At 43.1% G+C, this 20,973-nt stretch overlaps 1 protein-coding gene across 6 annotated transcripts in view; it reads left to right on the top strand.

The window, feature by feature from the left end:
- The first annotated feature begins 1,870 nt into the window (after positions 1-1,870).
- CPEB2 (cytoplasmic polyadenylation element binding protein 2) overlaps positions 1,871-20,973 on the top strand; it is a 68,797-nt gene continuing 49,694 nt past the window's right edge. For 2 of the 6 annotated variants that reach the window (XM_070372709.1, XM_070372711.1), the window contains exons 1-4: positions 1,871-3,786; positions 6,672-6,953; positions 7,725-7,814; positions 15,930-16,020. In XM_070372709.1, coding sequence (XP_070228810.1) covers positions 2,110-3,786; positions 6,672-6,953; positions 7,725-7,814; positions 15,930-16,020 — 2,140 coding nt within the window. In that variant the 5' untranslated portion in view covers positions 1,871-2,109. The remainder of the gene's footprint in view (positions 3,787-6,671; positions 6,954-7,724; positions 7,815-15,929; positions 16,021-20,973) is intronic. The other 4 variants (XM_070372712.1, XM_070372714.1, XM_070372710.1 and 1 more) reach the window with 3 other exon arrangements.

Consider the following 20,973-nt stretch of genomic DNA (forward strand, 5'->3'; position numbering starts at 1 on the left):
GTTATTTTCCAGACGTTGCTAATTTAGAGTAAAAAAAGAATTCTCTGGTTTTATATTTTGCTTGATTGTTAAAAATGGTTTTGAGATTACTAATTCAAACTAATTTTCTATACATCCACTGATTTCTAAACCATTTATGAGTTTTTTTAAAAAGTACTTTCTCCTTATTTGAAGGCAATGTCAAACTTAGTTCATAGACAGGAAAACATAAACGTTATACATAGAATGTATCTTCCCCATGGAATGTTTTTCTCTCTACTGTATTTTGATTTGTATAAATTTAAAACACTGAAGTAACAAAAGCGGGGATGAAATTTAACTAATAGAGAATGAGGAGTCATAAAAATGTACACTCCTGCCTACAGCAGTAAAAGTGTGCTAGTTAACAACACGAAATATTTAATCTTAGTTCAGTTGTAAACCCAAACCAGATAGACTCTAAACCCATTTCTATTGCTTTTGACATTATTAGTCTATTTTAGTCTATTTTCTAGAGTTCTTTCAGTAGTTTTTCTCTGAACGCCAAGAAAAGTTAAAATGGCAAAAGAGGAACATAAAATTCAGTAGCTTACTAGTATGGATCACTCTGCTGTTTCTTTATCTAGACCCTCATATACATATCCATCTATCTACTTCTCCATGTTAAATGTTTCTTGAGGAAATACACAGGTTGGGGGCCTCTTCCGTCGCTTCCAACAAGAGCTCTACCATGGAAAGCTCTCCTCTTCCGTTTTGCAAGTCTCAACAAGTCGGTTGCTGAGTCAGAATCTCCTTTTCCTCCCCGTTGTCAAGAAGTCTTTCTCCCTTTAAAATTCATAAAGCTTTGGAAATAGTTGGGTCTCCGGGGGGAAGGGGCGGAGATGCCTGAACGAGCGCGGCTCGGGAGGAGTCGCCCACCCCGCAGTCCCTCGGCCCCGCGCAGGGCGCGCTTTCCCGACCTGGAGGGCTGGGGAGCGGGCCCAGCTTTCCCCGGGAGCTCGCCGCGGGGTCCGCGTCTGCGTGTAAACCGCCGCGCGGGGCCGCGGGGTTTGCGGGGACTTTTGTTCGTCACCACTGAAGTGAAAACGTTTGGGACGCGGCCGGGGCTTCGTGTTTCCACGACAGGGAACACTTCCCCGCGGCGGCGGGAGGGCGGATGACAGCACGCGGCGCGAGAGGCTAAAAAAAAAACACACACACAAAAAACGGAAACCCGCGCGAAAAGGCGTTTTCCAGGGCGAGCCGCCCGGCGGCCTGCGAGGCGGCCGAGCCCTGCACACGCGTGCCGGCCAGAGGCCTCCCGCGCCAAGCCCCGGGAGGGGGACGCGAGGCGCCGGGATCCCCGCGCGGCCGCTGACGCGGAGAGCCACTCCCGGGCCTCAGTTTCCCCCGCGGGCCAGCGCTGCCTAGGGCGGACCCCTCTCCCGGCGGCCTCCCGTGACCCAGGGCAGGGCCCTGAGGGAGACGCGGTCGGAGGGCAGGTGGCGCGCGCGACCTGCCGCAGACTCAGCCGGGACCCCGCGCCCAGAGGGGCGGTTGCCCAGGAACTGTCCGAGCCACGCGCGCGCGCGCTCTCGTGAGCGCGCGCCGAGCGCTCAGGCGTCGCCGGCCGCCCGCCGGTCCAACCGGCCGCTCCTTTTCCCGGACGCGGGGGTAGCCTGAGGAGACGCGGCGCTCGCGCTCGCGCTCCCCCGCGCCCTCCCGAGAACGCGAGCGCGTCCCCGGCCCTCATCTGTATATTCATAAAAGGCGGGGTGGCGGGGGAGGCGGGGCAGTGGGGGTGCGGCGGCCGCGGGCCCGCGCGTGCCGGGACGCACCGCGGGGGGCGGTGCGATTGTGAGGTGGCGCTGACGCACGTTCCGGGCTTCTTAAGCGGCCTGGGCGGCGGCGGCGGCGGCCGCGGCGGCGGAGCCCGAGCCGGTCTCGGGAGGTGGTGGTGAGCGCCGCGAGGGGTGACGGGGGCCGAAGTCGGTGCCCCCTGGCTCAGTCACGGTGTCCCTCTCTCACTGACTCCCCCCGCCCCACCTCCTTCCACCACGGCCGCTCCGCCTCAGATCCGGCGGCTTCTTAGGCAGGGCGGCGGCGGCGGCGGACGGGGCGCGTCTCCTCCCGCGGCCGCCGGCCTGATAAATGAGGGACTTCGGTTTTGGGGTGCTGCACACCGCCCCTCTCCGAAGCAACAGCCCCGGGTCCCTGTTCAGTGGCGGGGCATACTGTCCCTCCGCCGCGGGACCCGCCGCCCCGCTGCCCTCCGCCACGCCCTTCGGCCCGCTCTCGCCGCCGCCGTTGCCTGTCACCGGCTTTTCGGAGGCCGCCTCCCCCTTGTCGATCCCCCTCGGCTGCGGCGGCGCGGACCGCTCAGCTGCCGCCGCTGCTGCCGCTTCCTCTTCCTCCCCGTTCCTGGCGCATCAGCAGACCATGCAGGATGAGCTGCTGCTGGGGCTGACACAGCAGCCGGCGCGGCCGCTCTCGGGGGCGGCGGCCACGGAGAAACTCCCCAACCACCACCCCGGCGGCGGCACGAACGCGGGTGTGACCCACCTCCTCCCCTCCCAGGACTTCAAACCGAGTCTGCACCACCCCTCCTCCTCCTCCGCCTCCTGCTGCTGCTGCCGCCGCACCTCCTCCCCGCAGGACTTCAGTAAGCGGCAGCAGCAGCAGCTGAGCAGCCAGAAGAGGAAAGAGTTCAGCCCTCCCCATCTTCCCCACCCTCCGGACTCGAAGCCGCCGCCGCCGCCGCTCCACTGCCCGGGCCGGTTCAGCCCGCCGCCGCCGCCGCCCGGCCAGCTCCTCCAGCCGGCGCCGATCACCCAGCGCCAGCAGCCGCCGCCGCCGCCGCAGTTCAGCCTCCCGCACCCGCAACACCTCCCGCCGCAGGACTTCGCCCCGCGGCAGCGCCCGGCCGACCTGCCCCCGCTCCCGCAGCTCCAGCCTTCGCCGCCCGCAGCCTCGCGGCGCCGCCACGGAGGCGCGGGCAGCCCTCGCAAGACCCCGGCCGCGGGCGAGGGCAGCGCCGCCGAGCCCCCCAATGCGGGCTTGGCCCCCTCGACGCCGCCGGTGAACCCCGCGCCGGGCTCCATGGAGTCTCCCAACCACCCTCTGCTCAACAGTCCCAGTAACCTCCTGCCCGGCGGGGCGCTCGGCGCGGGCGCCTTCAGCAGCCTGCAGAGCCCAGACCTTCCGCACCCGGGCGGCGGCGGCGGCGGCGGCAGCGGGGGCGGGGGGCCCCCCGGAGGCGGAGGGGGAGGCGGCTCCGCGTCGCCGCCGCCGCTGCCCGGCTTCGGCACCCCCTGGTCGGTGCAGACCGCGTCGCCGCCGCCCCAGTCCCAGCCGCCGCCGCCGCCCCAGCAGCCGCCGCCGCCGCCGCCTCCCCAGCAGCCGCCGCAGCCGCAGCCGCAGCCGCCGGGCTCGTCGGCCGCCACCCCGGGTGGCGGTGGCGGCGGCGGCGGCTCGCTCAGCGCCATGCCGCCGCCCAGCCCCGATTCGGAGAACGGCTTCTACCCCGGGCTGCCGTCGTCCATGAACCCGGCCTTCTTCCCGAGCTTCTCGCCGGTGTCCCCGCACGGCTGCGCGGGGCTCAGCGTGCCGGCGAGCGGCGGTGGCGGCGGCGGCTTCGGGGGCCCTTTCTCGGCGGCCGCCGTGCCCCCGCCGCCCGCCATGAATTTACCTCAGCAGCAGCCCCCGCCGCCCGCGGCGCCGCAGCAGCCGCAGAGCCGGAGGTCGCCCGTCAGCCCGCAGCTCCAGCAGCAGCACCAGGCGGCGGCCGCCGCCTTCCTGCAGCAGAGGAACTCCTACAACCACCACCAGGTAACGGCGGACGGGCGGCCGCCCGACTGCGTCGCGGGGCCGGGGAGACCGCGGGCGGGGCGGCCGGAGACCGGGCTCGGCCGAGCGGCCCCGAGGAGCCGCGGCGAGGGCCGCTCGCCCGAAGGAGGGGGACGCGGAGGGCGGTGAAGGGCCACGGGACTCGGGCCGCCGGCTGGGCAGGAGGGCTGTGGCCACCGTGGGCTGTGGGGCTCCGGAGGCGGGCCCGGCTGGAAGTGGCCCCGGCCGGGCGCCCCCTCGAACGCCCCGGCGCGGCGCTGGAGGCTGGGGCCGGGGCGGAATGGCGCCCGGGCCGGGGCGGCGGGCGCCCGGGCGCGACGTCCCCTCCGGTCCCACGGAGCGGGCAACCCCGGGGCTCCGCCGGCGCCCCCGTGGCCGGGCGGGCGGCCGGCCGACTAGCCGGTCGGCTTCCCCGAGCCCGGGAGACGCGGCGAGGCGGCCGGGGTTCGGGGACCGAGGGGCCGGCGACGCGGGACCGGCGGGCTCGGGCGGCGGCCTCGGGAGGAGCGGCTGTGGGAAGCGAGCTGGGGAAGGATTACCGGAGGCGACGCGTGTGGGCAGCCCGTGAGCCTCCGCCGCCGTCCAGTGAGGGAATGGGCGGAAAGGCCTTTTTGCTTTGGGGTTTCGTTCCTCCTGAATTGGCCGGAGGGAGCCGTCGCGGGCGAGGCGGTGGCCGCCGCACCGCCTAGGCCGGCGGGACCCGCGTCGGCGAGCGGCCGCCGGCCGGCCCTCCTCCCGCCGACCTGCCTCCCTCCCCGCGTGGGTCGGCCCCCCGAGCTGTCAGATGGCTGAGGAGATCGGTGCTCCAAGCTTGTTTCACTTTCTGTGCCTCTCAAGATTTGGGTAATATCTTGTAGGTTTTAAAACTAAACGAGCCTGCGATTAGTGTGTTACCTTGAAGAGAAGACTTTTTTTTTTTTTTTTTGGTGGCCTTAATCTTCTCTTGAAGATTATTTTAAGGGGGTATATTTTGAGGGGGTAGTGTAGCTATGAAATCACAACGGGCAGGTTATTCATCCGGGTCCTTTCTGAAATTCGAGGACTGTGTTGTTATCCTGTCAGGACAACGTCTGAGTGACCGCTGGGTTGGTTAGTTGACATTGAAAGAGTATTTTGTTGTTCTTTTTTTTTTTTAATCTAGTCAGCATTTATTAAAGTGGTTATTCTGTCTAAGGCCACTTCAGTGATTAAAGATTGAGAAGCAAAATTGGACCTTAACCTTAAGTATTAACTGATGTAACTTTTTCCATTGACGGGTTAGTTTTTAAGGATTAACCTTTTCAAGAGGTGACTACTATCTAAATTAACCCAAGTAACAGTTAACAGTCTGTTTAAATTAACCAGAATAACAGTTAACAGCTTTTGTTGAATCACTCCACTGGTTTCTCCCTGAGAAAGGAGAATGTGGCCTGTAAGAGTTGAAATTAACTAATTTTGAAATAATATGCCACTTTTCCATGATTTACCTGATCTTGAAGAGCTATCTTTTGGATGTCAGGGTCTTTCTTTTTTAACTGGAAACCTGTGGCGACAATTATCAATAGGTATGTTTGTGTTCTTGAGGCCGTGGACTATTATTAGAAGACTGTATACAGAGATCCATATTTAACAGTAATCCGCTTTTTGTCAAACAGAAGGGTCTCGCAATGGAGTGTAAAAGGTCACCCAACTATTAAATGGAATTTTAGATCACTGCAAGAGAAGTTTGAGTACTGTGTCCATGAGGAAAGTAAGGCCCTCAAGAATGAGAGATTTGTCCATGGACCCTTAGCTATGCTTTTGAAATATGTAGAGGGGGAAAGGGTAGTATATATTCATGGTTATGTTAGCATTAAAAAATGTTTTTAAACAGGTACTATAGATCAGGTTTATCCAAAAAATAGGTTTAAGAGTGTTTGACTTAACAGTAACTTATTAACTTATATAGTAACTCTATGACCTATACTCCCTTTGGCTCAATGTTACCACAAAATTATTAAATTATAAGCTTATTGACAATATAATTGCTAGCAATTAATACTCTTCAAAATCTACAGTTATAGCCTCTTGGAGAATTTTTCATTGTTTGATGACTCAACTCTTTTTGCCATTGGTTCTGTTTTGGAATATAATTTATTTTTGAAAATGGATGACATTAATGGAGACATGTATTATTAAGATCTCTACTAGAATGATCAAAGTACATAGTCTTCTCAGTGTATCCACCTATGGATAATAGCAGATAATAACAGTTTCTTGGATAGTTAAGTAAAATAACAACTACAAAAATTTCAAAGAAAGTACATTAAAAGTGGAATAAAATATTTTAAAAGTTGAATACAGTGCAAAAAAAAGAGAGAGACATTTCTTGTATTTTCTCTATCCCCCAAAGGCATTTTTATTCCATTCTATAGAATAAAGCCAAATGTTATTAACCACTTCTACAGTGATCATATTTCACTCATATGATTGGTATATTTTAATAAATAAAACCCTATTTCTAGTGGTATGCTTAGCAGAATATGATTGCGTAAAGATCATAGTATAAGTTATATCTTTAAGGATCTTCAAAGTTAATTTCAATTTTTATCTTTAGTTTTTTTCATATCTGTCATGTATATGGCTCTCTTGAAGGGGAAAAAAAGTAACTGCATGGTTCTATTTTAGTAATTGTCCTGAAATATCTGCTTGATTCATTATAATTTATGTAGACGAGAGTACGAAAAGTCACCTAGCATTAAGTGAATATGTTTTCATATACAAGATCTCAAGTCTATTAAATACTCATTTTTTAAAAGATTATATGAACTCTTAACTCAGGCCTAGGTTTGGATTTCAATTATAAACTCTTTAAATGCCTGTAACTTAAATAGATGTGTTTTCCCCAGCCTCTTCTGAAACAATCTCCTTGGAGCAACCATCAAAGCAGTGGCTGGGGCACCGGAAGTATGTCCTGGGGAGCGATGCACGGCAGAGATCACCGTAGAACTGGAAACATGGGGCTTCCAGGAGCTATGAATCAGATATCTCCATTGAAGAAACCGTTTTCTGGTAATGTCATAGCACCACCGAAATTCACTCGCTCTACTCCATCACTGACTCCAAAATCTTGGATTGAAGATAATGTGTTCAGAACAGACAACAATAGTAATACACTCTTACCCTTACAGGTAAGAATGGTGTGTAAATGGCCTTGTTTCTAATGTTAATCTTTCAATATAGGAAATTGGGTGGTGGTAGTAGTAATAGTATGATAAAGTTCATGGATTAAAATGAGAAAGCTCTAATGTTTAAGTGTCTATCACAGGATGAAATACCTATACAGAGAAAATGAGACCAAAAAAAAAAAAATTCTCTAAACACATAATAGAAAACAAGCTTCATTAAGTATAGAAAAACCCTGCTATATTTCTTAAATTCATATTGAAGCTTTTTAATTGGCAGCTCCTTGTGAATGCCTTATTAATCTTTAACAGGCCACCAAAATGAGTTTCTCCTCCAATATAGCTAAACTAAAATATTTAGTAATTGTTCATGAATTTGACTATGATCAGCTGTATGTATATTCAAATATAGTTAGTGCAGCTCTGATCAAGGCAAAATAATATTAGGGTGTTTTACATTAAATTCAAATTTGTTCACTGATTCAGTGACTTTTTCTAAATGTGGCCTAATATTTATGAGGATTAGACATTTTTTCAGACCTTTAATATTTTGTTGATATTTTAAGTTAATGAAGTCCCCTTATATTATCTAAAATGAGAATATCTTTCCCTTAACACTGTTAGAGGATGGAACAAAGATACAAGATAGAACTTTTGATTGTTTTTTTTTTTTTTTTTCCTTTTCATTCTTTGTTTTTTTTTTTTTTTTTTTTTTTTGTGGGTGGGTATGGGGAAGAGAACTGCTTGTTTCTGATGAAAACTTCTATGCTATTGAAGGTGAGATCTAGTTTGCAGTTGCCAGCTTGGGGCTCAGATTCACTCCAAGATAGTTGGTGCACTGCAGCCGGAACATCCAGAATAGACCAGGTAGGCTGCACAGTGTGTACTTACCAGGATTTTGGCTAGGGGCTTAGTATTTGTATTGTGAGTAGGATTTAGTATGTACTTTTCAATTATACTTGTTTAAGCATATGTCAGAAAGCCTGAAAGCAACATATTTTTAAAGGATCTCTTAAACTATTTAAAGTGCTTCGTTTTTAAATTTGAAAGTAACTCATAATCATTTTACATTTCCTGAAAGTAATTGATTTGTTTTTGGAAAAAGGAATCATATACCCAAGTGCACCTGACTTTAAACATCAGTCAAACTGAACACCTTTTATCTCTTTTCAGAATCATTTAAAGTGAACATATTTTATGTCTTCTCAGAATCATTTGCAGTTAGGTATAAAATCATATGTTTAACATCTAATCGTACATTTAATAAATGTTTTATAGGATTTTTTGGCAAACTTTTTCATGAAACATGCTGTATTTGTCTTGAGATATACTTCTAAGAAAGCCCTTAGTTCAGTTTTTCACCTTTATAAAAAAGTTTATTGTATTTCTCTAAATTTTGTTACTGCTATTATGCACTTATCTTCTCCCAAATAATCAGTTCCTTATAGAAAAGAAACTGAGTCAAACATCTGAGAGTCAAGTCTTAGTCGAATCAACTTCAAGTCCTTTATGGTTACAAAATGCTGTCTCTCTTCCTGCAGATGAAATTTGAATGCATACTGGGTACCAGGTGATGAGAATAATTTGCAGGACAAGTAGAACACTCAGTCCTCACAAAAGAGGATTCTTTACTACAGAGCCCAAGCTTGAATGACCATAGACTTGACATTGTGGGAGTCCAGTGAATGGAGCTCTGTTATCCGTAGTTACTTTATCAACATGAAATGATTTTACAAGTAAGGACTGTATAAACAGATTAATATTACATTTGAAAATAGCATTCTAACCAGGAGGGTTGGCAGTAACTTCAGTAATCAGCCATTAGCACTTGTTTTAAATAAGTCCACCTATTTACCAAAGTAGTCCTGCCAGAATCTCCAGTTAGAAATAAGTATGCATCTCATGTAATTTGTAATTTATTATCTTGTTAATGTTGCAATGTAATCCATCTATTTCTACTCTCCTCTCTTCTCCTCTCTTCTTCTTCTAGGCTATATTAGTGGCATTTTCAAGTTATGGTGTTCAAATTAAATACATAAATGCCTAGGAGATGGTATGCTAGAAGAGAAAAACTGGTAATTATTTTGAAGGTGGCAAGGGACATGTTTTTAGACAAGAAAGGACATAATTATTTGAAGAGGTTGTACCAGGAGGAAGCAGGAGGATATGTGAGGGGGATGTGTAACTGTGGAGGAAAAAGAAGACAAAGATGTCAATGAGGATCCATGGGGGTTGGGGGACAGATGTTGAGAGATTAGGTTATTAAGATGGCTTCAGTGGGTAGAAAAATGCTGCAATAGATAGAGGTCATAATGAAAGGGGAATTTTCAAACTGGGCTCTGCAGAGGTGCCCATGGGACTCCCACAGGATGAGGGCCATCAGCCCTCCCACTCAGCTTCTCTGCTCTTATCTATGCCCTTAGGATTTAAGGTAAATTCACTTTAGGAAAAGGATTTTGATGCATAAGGATAATTTTTTTTATTTTTATTTTTTGGTAAATTGTTGAGATATTGGCAATCCCTGTGGATTCCTGAGCCTGAGATATGAGGATGAAGTTGAAGAGAATGCTAAAGAAAAAGATAGTGGAAAGTGAACTGACCTAGAAGAAAAGGAGACCTGAAACCTGAATCTTCTTCCTCTCACGCGTTTTTTGACATTGGATGACACAGTTTATGGGCTTTCATCTCTTTGGGTCATAGTTTCCCTATCTGTAAGAGGAATGTCTAGAACTAGATCCTGTAAGGCCTTTGTAGCCAGCTCTTGTGCTTTCTTTCATCTATTGTGGCCACGTCTTTTGCTCCCTGCTTCCTTATCCCCCCTCCTTTATTTTTAGAATACAAGGGTCTTGCTTTATTTGAGGGGCAGGGGGAGCAATGGGCATTGGTCCCAGGCGGTGGACGTACCCTGTATGACATCCCACCTGGCCTTAAAAGCAATGATGTTTTTTCTTTGAGTACTCTAAGGGTACTTATTATACAAAATTTGTTCAGGGTTTCTCTCTTTCCATAAAAGGTTGAGGTATTTGAAGTTGAGGTTCTTAGAAATACAGCAGCAGCTACAAACTAAAGCAGCAGCTGCAATTGGTATCTTAAACAGTTGGGTAGTTCCTCAATATTTGGCAAAGTTAAAATTATAGAAAATACTTAGACACTTAAATATCTGGGGAGATTATTTTCATTTCTGATCTTTTTATCATATACAATATTTTTATACTAATACATTTTAGTTAACAAATAAAAACATTTAACTTTTAAAATTTCCTTAAGTCTCAAATTGATTTAAGTCTAAACTGTAGTAAACCGTAGAACTAAAGTCTTAATTCTTGTACCTGGCCTAACCTATACCAAGAATGGGACGTGTAACGGAATTTAGTAAATGGAAAAGAAATAGTTTTGTACATTGGTTTTATTTCAGTTGTATGTAAAATTTTCAAATTGGCATTTCCTTATTTAAAATACTCCCTCTTTTTTTAATCAAAACACTTCAGATTAAAAACTTTTTAAAAACAAATATAAATTGTTATATTCATTTCTGAGTTTAAAATGAATGTATTTTTTATTAGTTTCTTTAAGGCTAAATATAATACTACTTTTGTTTAAAATGCTATTAGCTACTCTTGCTAATATGCTAAGTCATACTCAAAAGTATGAATTCTAAATTACCTTAAAATTGAATTTTTAGGCAGATAAACAGGTTGCAGTATATTTATTCATTAATACTGGAATATTTTCAATGGAGAGTAAATACACTAGGAGCTGAGGTTATTACTTAGTTTATATATAGCATATCAGTTTTCTGTAAACAAACCAACACCATGCTTTTAAAACTGTATTATAGCCTATAAAGCCTGTGAGAGTTGGCCTGCTCTTTAGCTGAATGTGTATATATATTTTTTTCCAGCTCTAGACTTGGAGTCTTATAGATGTTCTCCCTGCAGTTCCTGGGAATGTACATAAACTACCTTGAATTAACTGAAGATATTTTTTGCTAATCTTTAATATCCAGGCTATTATGATAAATGTGATGTGATAATCTGGGGACCTCTCAGAAAAATATATTCTTTGGAGACTTTATTCACATTATACAAAAAACAAGGTCAAGTCCAAGTTTTCATTTAATGAAACGTTCCTTAAATTGTGATTCTTAAACTAGATGAGTTTATAGGGACACTGGTAGTTGTGAAACTATCATACCTACTGAAAATAAGGTAGGATGGGATCTCGTTATCTGTGCTTAAGATCCTTTTTATGTTTCCTATCTGTTCAGTTCTTTACTTGTACTTGATACATTCTTACACCAGGTATTTTTTTTACTTACCTTTCCATTTTATTTAACCATTGTGGATACTAAATTAGCTTTGGCTATTTGGGGCTTGATGTTTTCCCCCCCAAATCACTGTTACAGCTCTTTGTTGAGGATTAGAATAATAAAGGAAGGTCAAGAAATGTATATTCATTGTATATGCAGTAGTGCTTTACCCTGGAGATATGTCTAGAGAGATACTGTTCTTTGCTTTTGAGAAGATGAAAGTCCAGTTGGATGAATAAGGGATATCTCTGTGTGAAACAACAGAGAATCAGATGGGAGTGTATGAGATTGAGAGCTACATTGCGTACTGAGGCAGAGCAGTACAGTATCTGATGCTCGCTCAGTAAAGTGCAGTAGCAGAGTATAATCAGGAGAACTAAACACAAAAATACAACAAAAGTTGATATTTCTACTTAGGCAGAAGAATATATGCCCAAGCCATCTGGTATAACTTTAAATATGATATAGAGTTTTTCTATGGGCTTCTCTTGTGACTCAGATGGTAAAGAACCTGCCTTCAATACTGGAGACCCAGGTTCAACCCCTGGATCTGAAAGATCCCCTGGAAGAGGGCATGGCAACCCACTCCAGTATTCTTGCCTGGAGAATCCCATGGACAGAGGAACCTGGTGGGCTTTCTATAATCTGCCTCTTTTTTCATAGGGAGGATACATCATTGTCAAAAGGAAAAGCTTCTATTTACCTACCTCTTTTGAAATAATAAATAGGGTTTTGATTGTGTCAAAGCAAAAATACAACATCCCATAAAAAAGTTCCCTTTTAAGTAAGTTTAAGTTCCTTTTGTTGTATTTTAATATCACTGTTGACCACATTAGTTAACTTTCAATCAATGTTCATAATCTTTCCAGGTCATCCTTTTTAAAATTAGAATGACTTTGTTCTTTCTGTGTTTTTTAGTCTTTCTAGGAGTTCGTTGTTGCTTCCGTAAGTCTTTGTGGCAAATGTTTGTATTTAAAGACTGTAGCAAACTATCAGAATATAAGAGATTGTTGTTTTTTTACCATTGTGTTCTAATTTTTGCCTGTTCATTGTGGGATACTGTAATCTCAGTTTCTGAAAGCCCATTTAGTTGGTTCTTTGCCACATAGCTTTCATATTTCTGCAGTAGATTTGGATAAACTTTTTCTGGTAGATTTTTACTTTTGTGAAGTATTGGCTGTTTTCAAATAACCATGTAGTAATAAATGTAAATTACATTGCTGTGATTTCCCATCTTTTTATGATAATCAGTATTCCTGTGTTTATGATAACTTTAAAATGGATTCAGGATTTCCATTTAGCTTTTGAACCAATGGGAGTTTACATGAACACAATTTGTTCTAATGTCCCTGTTCCTGAAGAATGCATGAGTGTTTGTCTTGTAACCAAATATTTTTTTTTCAGAAGTTATATTTTAATCCCCACACTTTACTTAATGGAATTATCTGTATCTTTTTTTAACATGACCGACCTCCAGGTTCCATTACCCAGAAAGTAACTTTTGCGAGGTCATGAGCTCTTTGCCTGCTCAAGGCTATTTTGTATTTGGTGATTTAAAAATCATGTGGGCTGCAGCTGATGCTTAATAAAGTATAACTAAGTTAATAGTTTTAAAATAGCTTGCTGTTTTCTTTGCTGAAATAGGAGTTTGTTTCATGATGAAAGACTTGATATGCAAAGGAAAATAAGGGACTTTATAAGTGGGCATCTCACTGTTTTAGTTGGATATAGGTATTAAAACTAAAGCTGTTAATACATGTGGCTTTTTTATTTTAAAAATAAGAGTTGCCAGAGTTGATACATTTATTGAATAACTTGCTTGTATATTTTCTCTTCATGCCTTAAATATTATCCATGGCCCGTTGACAGTATGTATAGGATTCTGCATTAATTTTGCTGTGCTCTAAAGCAAAATCATACTCCTTGGAATGGAGGTAGAGGCTGGCCAAATAAATACATAAATCAAAGTTGTATGGGAAATGCAAATTTGGGTGGTATTAGTTACCATTAATTAAGTTCATAGGTTGACTGAAGACAGGTCATGTCTGATTCTGTTCAGAAAACATAAGCCTGAGAAGATAGCCCTGAACCATAACACATTTCTTTGTAAGAATTTAAGATCAGTAGGCTATAAAGTATCTATGTTATATTCCATCTTAGAACCCTTTGATACAGCACACTTTTTTAAGATTTTTGTCATGACAGTTTACTTTTTAAATTCTATATTTTAAATACATTTTGGAGCTTTGAATATAATATCTAATCTTTTATTGTGTGGTTGGAAATTCAAGTCGACAACAAGGTCACATTATTACCTGATACTTGTCTCAGTTTAGTTACTTAACATTTTGAGTACTTAGTCTATGGAAGATTCTGAGATTTGCAGTCCTTTGTAATTACCACCTAAAAGTGCAGTCTCTGAGCTCAAGTTAAACTTTTGCAGCTTTTATGGTAAAGATAAATACTGTTCATTCAACAAACATTTGAGAGATAGTTATATTCCATAATTAGCAGGTCCCTACCCCTAATTAACTTAGAAATTCATTGACAGAGGCAGGAAAACCAACAAATTAGTTATGAACTCATACATGGAAGCACAAAAGATGGACATATTTGGATAGATTACAAAAATTGCATGTCATTTCTGCCCAAGTTTTTCTGTATCCCAGTTTTATTTGTTATATACTACTGTAAGTCTTTTGCTTTTCCATTATTTCTATTATTTTTAAAGTGGACTTTAGATATCATCTAGGTTGATGCGATTGTTTTATTTTCTTGAAGATGGAACAAAGCCTAAAAAGGTTAAGTAGCTTCAGGTTAAGAAGCGCAATGCTTCTTAAAGTGTGGTCTTTGGACCAGCAGTCTCAGGATCACCTGGGTACTTACTGGAAATAAAATTCTCAGAGGCCACTCCAGACCTGTTGAATCAGACCTATTGAATCAGTTGATGAGTCCCAGCAAACGTGTATGTCTGACAAGCCTTCCAGATATTTCTGAAGCATGCTTAAGTGCGAGAGTTGCTGTTACAGCTCAGTGACTGTGTGCCTCCATCCCCAATCAAGGTCATTGTTCTAGGGAACACCTATTACTGGTGGGTGTGTTACATCTCAGGAGTCTAAGGCAAACTAAGTAAGGGGTGCTAATTTAGGTAGTGATGAAGCTCCAGCAGGATCTTCCAGGTCTAGTATTCTTTCCATCGTTCACTGTTGCTTTGCACAGTTTTGAATTCTCTGACAGTGACTTGTTTAGTCTGCAGTGGTGATCTCCCACCCCACCCCCGCCCCCCTCAAAAAAAAAAAGCTTGCAACCTTCATTGAAACGTCAGAGGAGAATTTTAAAAAGTCAACATACTCTAAGAAAAGCTTCTTATGTTTTTCCTTGGCTTTCTAAAAGAGTGGTTCTGGATCTTCTCTGGATTGTGGACTCCTTTGGAAAACTAAGGAAACCATAAACCTTTTCAGGAAAAAATCACATATACATGTCCATATGGAGCATTACATCATCTCACAGGTGTCATGGTCCTTGAAGCTCAGGGACCTAGGTTAAGAAGTGCCTCATTCTGATTTCTGTGGAGACTTTTTCCCCCAACTTTTCTGGTTCTTCTTTTCCTTTTTCTGTGTTCATTATTCTTTGAGAATTGGAAGTGGCCTGCCTGGTCAACCTTCCCCTCATTTACACACAATGCATAAGCACCGGGTAGGGTACACACTTAAACATAAATGAGTGGGGTTAACATGGGCATAATTTGGGAACAGACTGCCTGGCAATTAGAGGGGCACAGGCCAGGGCTTGCTGTGGTGGCTCCCTGTATATATTTGTTCAAGTTTATTGAATGTATATTGAACAGAATACAATATAAATAAATGAACATTACAGAATCAGATTCCTTCTAGTAAGCAAGTTGAGGGGTTTGACATTCAGCAAACAAAACTTCAAACTACACAAAAGACTTTGTTCTGAGACTTGATGATATAGGAAACTTGCTGCAGTGAGAATTCTTTCGCCCTTTTCTCCCCTGCCTTCATTTTTTGCAACAGTGGGTAGAGGGGAGAGAAGATTTGGAAATGCAGAGATCAATATGTCAGGATTATTCTTGATGTTTGTCTTTGTTCTGAAATTGGTATTTCATGCTTTTAATTTTTACTGTTTAGGATGCTTATGCATTCTTTATTATGAAATTCTGACTATTAAATAGCATACAATGTTTGATGTTTAAAGTATGGTGCATTATGGAATTAAGCCTTTTCACCCAAATATTTATTTTTCAAGGGCCAGTGTCCAAATTCCTATAATATATGTGAAAAGTTTAAAAGTTAAATAACAACTGAAAATGCTTTCTTTGTGTATAAGATTTCAGAAATATTTATAAGTTGAGAATGATAACAACAGAAATTGTTTTTACTGTATTGCATTAATACTGCTGATTAAATAAGATACTTTTGATATGTGATTTTGGAGATAAATGTATGAAATCTATTGTCCTCCAGTACAAGAGATATTAAGCTCAGGAGATCCTTAGTTATTGACATTGTCTTGGGTTGCAAACTGACTAGTAATATTATATTAGTCAAATGTCCTAATTTATGTAAGAAGATTTAGATAGTACATTAATCATCACTTTTTGAAAAAATTGTGTAGACTATATTCTTTTTTTTTATCTTCTTCTCTTCTAGGATCGAAGTAGAATGTATGACAGTTTGAATATGCACTCTCTGGAAAATTCCCTTATTGATATTATGAGAGCAGAGCATGATCCTCTTAAGGGTATGTGACTTTTTTATTTTCTTATGCCATCCACCATTTTGTCTGCTTCTCTTACCATTTTTCATATGAAAATAAGCACTAACACCTATCTCATCTATAAAATTCTAAATTTGTTAAGAGCCTTTGTTTTTATGAAAAGTCGTATTTTTACCTTGGTAGCTGCTTTAACTTTATGCCAATTTATAGAGAGAAATGGAAAAACCTAAATCTCTTGACTTGTTATTTAAGAAAAAGCCACTTTTTAGAGATAACTCAGTTCACCCAAGGATGAAGAATGGCTCTGAAGGCATTATAGCCACTATTCTAGAATTCTTTCAAATACAGAAATATTAAAAAAGAAAAAAAAATCTTTCTTGAAATACTTGCACTCGCAGTTTGTAGTAATTCCAGCCTAAAATCGTCATAAGTTAACTTCCTTTCTCATTTTCCTTCCTGCTGTCATGTTGTAGGAATTTGAAAGGGTTTTGAGGTAGAGAAGCTAGTCATAAAAGTTAGGGCAAATTAGGTAAAAGAATCAGTGCCCGTAACGTTATACTGTCAGCCTTGTCACAGTTACAGTTAACTGTAACTGAAGAAATTGTGTTAACAAACTTGTTTTCATTTGCATGTTACATGTTAGTGATTTATATTTCTTCATATAAAATATATTCTTGCCTTTTATATTATAAATGATGAGAATCTAGCAAACTGTGTGAACTTGAGTCATGAGAAATACTAGTGTCTGTTGCTGCATAATGAACAGTCCCCAAACTTAGCAGCTTCAGACAACAATAAACATTTTATTACCTTACACAGTTTCTGTGAGCCAGGCAGGAATCAGGGGCACTTTAACTGGTTGGTTCTGGCTCAGGGTCTTTCAAACTGTTCTCTTTTTAATTCTGTAAAGCCGAGGATTCCCTTATAAGAGTCAGCCTAAAAACTCTGGAACCCGAGAGTTGGCAGCAAGGCAATGGCTCTGGCTGAGCTGGCAGTACTGATGAGCTATCTCAACACTTTTGTTCTGCCTCTGGGTTTTGCTTGTAAAGGAGTTTCTTATCTTTTTGTTTCCTTTGTTGGTGAGGACTTTGAGAAGCTCAGGGGATTTTGGTAATTGTCAATGATGTGTAATGATGCTAATTCTACTCACAAACTAATTAAGATAGTTAGACTTTGATTATTATTATTATTATTTTTTTTTTTTTTTTTTGAGGGAAATTGCCTGTAACCAAATTCAGCCTAGTTTTTTGAGTATTTGAGGTTCTGTTTGTTTGTTTGTTTGTTTAACCCAGTTACCCCAACAGTTCCAAGGGCACTTGGATCCACTGTTTAAGAATAGAAGCTGGCAAGCAGCTTATGATTATGAAGACCTTCCCTCTGTTGATTTCCTTGCCTTCTATAGAAAGAAAATGCTTAGAAATTCTAATACTGATCAAGTCAATATTAACTGTAACCAGTGGATAATTAAACTTTTTTCATCATTGTTTCTCCCAGCCTTCCTTAAAGAAGCCCTTTGAATATGTTAAGAGAAAACATTAATTATATACTCACTATTAATTATCCCAGTTTTTCTGTTTTTCTAGCATATTTTATAATAAAAATGGAAGGAAACCTAGAAAGAAGACTTTGAAAAAGAAAACAGAAGCAGTATGAGGCTAAAAGGAATTTAATATCAATAATTGAAATATTCAAATGAATTCAGAATTCTTCTGTTAGGAAAAAAAGGCTCATTAACCACCTTTAGGAATCATGGTAACACATCTCTTTCTAATTGAGACATTTTATGTTCCACATTTATTATGACAGGGAATAGAGAAAAAACAAAAGAAAACATTTGAGAATGCTTCTCCATAGAATTGAGAAATAAGACTGGTTCTATTACCTTTCTAAAATTGGAGCTTCCCAGATGGCCCTAGTGGTAAAGAGCTCACCTGCCAATGCAGGGACGTAAGAGACGCAGGTTCTATCCTGGCTTAGGAAGAGCCCTTGGAGAAGGGAATGGCAACCCACTCCAGTATTCTTGCCTGGAGAATCCCATGGACAGAGGAGCCTTGGTGGGCTACAATCCATGAAATTGCAGAGTTGGATACAACTGAAGCGACTTAGCACACCCACACGCACGCACCTTTCTAAAATCGTCCTGATATCCAAGTGCTGTCACTTAGTTTTTTCTTTTATAACTAGTACAAATTTCCCTGCCTCCTGGGATTTGTCATACTGTGTATCTTACTCCCACACGCTGATCGTTACACCGTTTCTTGGGGCTGGGCATCAGTAAAAATTTAGGAAAGCAAGGTTGTGACATATAGAAGAAACCAATCCCTGAATTTATTTCCCCTCCTTTCCATTCCTGATCTTTAGGGCATCACTTCAGCCTCTATCCCATCTCTCTTATCTCATCTTTTCATCACTTTCAGAAAGTTCTGTTCTCTACTTAGCATATGAAAATTCTCTTCTCTAAAAAAGCAGAATAAATCTTATCCTTCTAAAATATTTTTCAATAATCTAACCAGTTGCTATGTCTTCCATATGGAATCTAATGAACAGAGAGGTGAGACTTGTGGGGTAAATGAAAAACTGAAAATAAAAATGAATTTCTTATTTCCCTTTGTGTAAGTGGTGACAGTTTCTTGAAAATTTTCTGTGCAAACTTGAGTGGTGAAAGATTGTATTAGTTATACACTGCTGCATAAAAAATTACTCCCAAATTTAGTAGCTTGAAGCTACAATGAACCTTTATTATCACCTGCAGTTTCTGTGGTTTAGAACTCAGAAGCTCTTTAGCAGGTTAGTTTTGGTGAGGGTCTTAGGAGGTAGCAGTCAGAACAATGAGGCGGCAGTCATCTGAAGATCTGACTAAGGCGAGGGGGATCCTTTTCCAAGATGACTTACTTACGTGGCTGGCAAGTTGGCGCAGGCTGTTGGCAGGAGAACACAGTTCATCACGGACCTCTGCTCAGGACTGCCGAAGTGTCCTCCAAGCGTGCCCCCCCTACCCCCAGAGCAAATGATAAAGCTCGAAGCAGGTGCCCCAGTGTCTTCTAGGATTTAGCTTCAGAAGTCTCATGCTATCATTTCCATGACAGCATACTAGCCACATAGATCACCTTGCTCAGCTGGGGCGGAGTCTGTTGCCCAAGAGCTGTGAGTCCTGGGAGGCAAAGAGCAGCAGGGGCAGTCATGGAGGCTGCCTCCCAGAGAGATGAAAGGCAGAAACAAAATTTGCATTGGGTTCTGCTGTTCTAAAGGAAAAGAAAAACTGCTTCAGGTAAGGGTTTATGTTGGTAGACAGAAAAGCAATCAGGCAGTCCTCTGGAATCCAAAAAAAGTCCACTCCCGGTTACTGGCATGACTGTTGACTGATTAGACTGACAGAGGGACCCTCCTGCCCCTGCTTCAGCCCAGAATGCAAGCCTAGTGGTTTTTACAGGGCAGCAGAGAACCTCCACTGTTTACTGTTAAGGTCTTTCTAGTCTGGCATGGCAGGTGAAATGGTCTTGTCAAGGCTCTCAGGATGTGAAGTGATGGCAGCCATAGATGAAACCCTGGATGCATGCTGTTCCAGAAAGTGTGCTTTCTTTTATACTAGGCAGTATCCAAGAGCCTGCTGTGTGTTATGTGAAACAGACATGGTCTCTGTTCTTGTGGAATGTACAGCCAAAGAGGAAGAGAGACCTTCTAGTTACATGTGTGATATGCATAGATACATATAACACATTAATATAAACATACAGTAGGGCTTCCCAGGTGGCACAGTGGTGAAGAACAATCCGCCTGCCAATTCAGGAGACATTGGAAACTCGGGTTTGATCCCTGGGTAGGGAAGATCCCCTGGAGGAGGAAATGGCAACCCACTCCAGTATTCTTGCCTGGGAAATCCCATGGACAGAGGAACCTGGTGGGCTCGATTATGTACACATATAACGGTAAGTATTAGAGTACTATGGAGGGGAGGCTATGAAGTGTTTGGAGGTAATAAGTGGAGGTATCTAAGGTAGATGTGGAGAAATAAAAGGTGAGACCTGAAACCTGAGCAAATCAAGGATGAAACAATATGGGGGGAAAGCATCAACTAGACAGAGGGAGCAGGTTGTGTTCAAGAGCTTGTCGTAACTGAGGAGCTGACAGCAGACTTGTCCTGGCATAGCTGTTTTGGGGCTGCCTGCCGGTGACTGGGTGTGACACCGCTCAGCCAGTCCTCTAAGGGTGGGGGGAGTCTTTTGCTCTGGACTGTGAACACTAACACACTGTTTTATGCTTTCCGTAGTACAAGTGGCACTGACGGATCTGTTTTATTTATTCTGCAGTGACTACTCACCATGAACATCCATTTTCTGGTGACTGTCTTGATTTTTGACAAATATTTTCCTTTTCATAGGAAGGACAATTATGAATTCTTTTAATGGTCAAAGTAAATCATGCTTTGCCAAGTAAAGTTTTGTGATTTTGCAGTTTTGTGTTTGCATACCTATGTTAAATAATCTGTGATCTTTTTTCTGTATGTGTGGGTCAATTCATTCCCCTTTAAACAAAAGAACAAGTCAGTGATTATTGTTAATCTCTCTCCCCTCTCTGCCCTCAGCAGTTTACAAAAAAGGTCTTACTGTGTAAGCATTTTTATTCCAAATTGCCTACCCCCTCCTCCAAATCATAAGGGCAAACAAAAAATTTAAGCACATAAAAGATTATTTGAGAACAGCAGGAAGAAATGTAGTTTATTTAGCAATCTTAGGTTCTGTGTCAGCAAGTCACAATGCCTTTACTAATGTTCTCTAAACAATTAAGGGGAATTCAAGAAAAAGGATTTAGAGCATGATTTTTCAATATTGACATATTTTTAGAAGTTGATGCCTTGAAAATGTTTTTATTTACTGTGTTTTTGTATATCGTAGCATCATTTTTATCACTTGACTGCTAAACTCCTGAAGAAAAACATCTCTGCTTATTTTAAGGAAAATAATCCTTGAGGAAATAAGG

The sequence above is a fragment of the Bos mutus genome, chromosome 6 (assembly GCF_027580195.1).
Source record: "Bos mutus isolate GX-2022 chromosome 6, NWIPB_WYAK_1.1, whole genome shotgun sequence".
NCBI lineage: Eukaryota > Metazoa > Chordata > Mammalia > Artiodactyla > Bovidae > Bos > Bos mutus.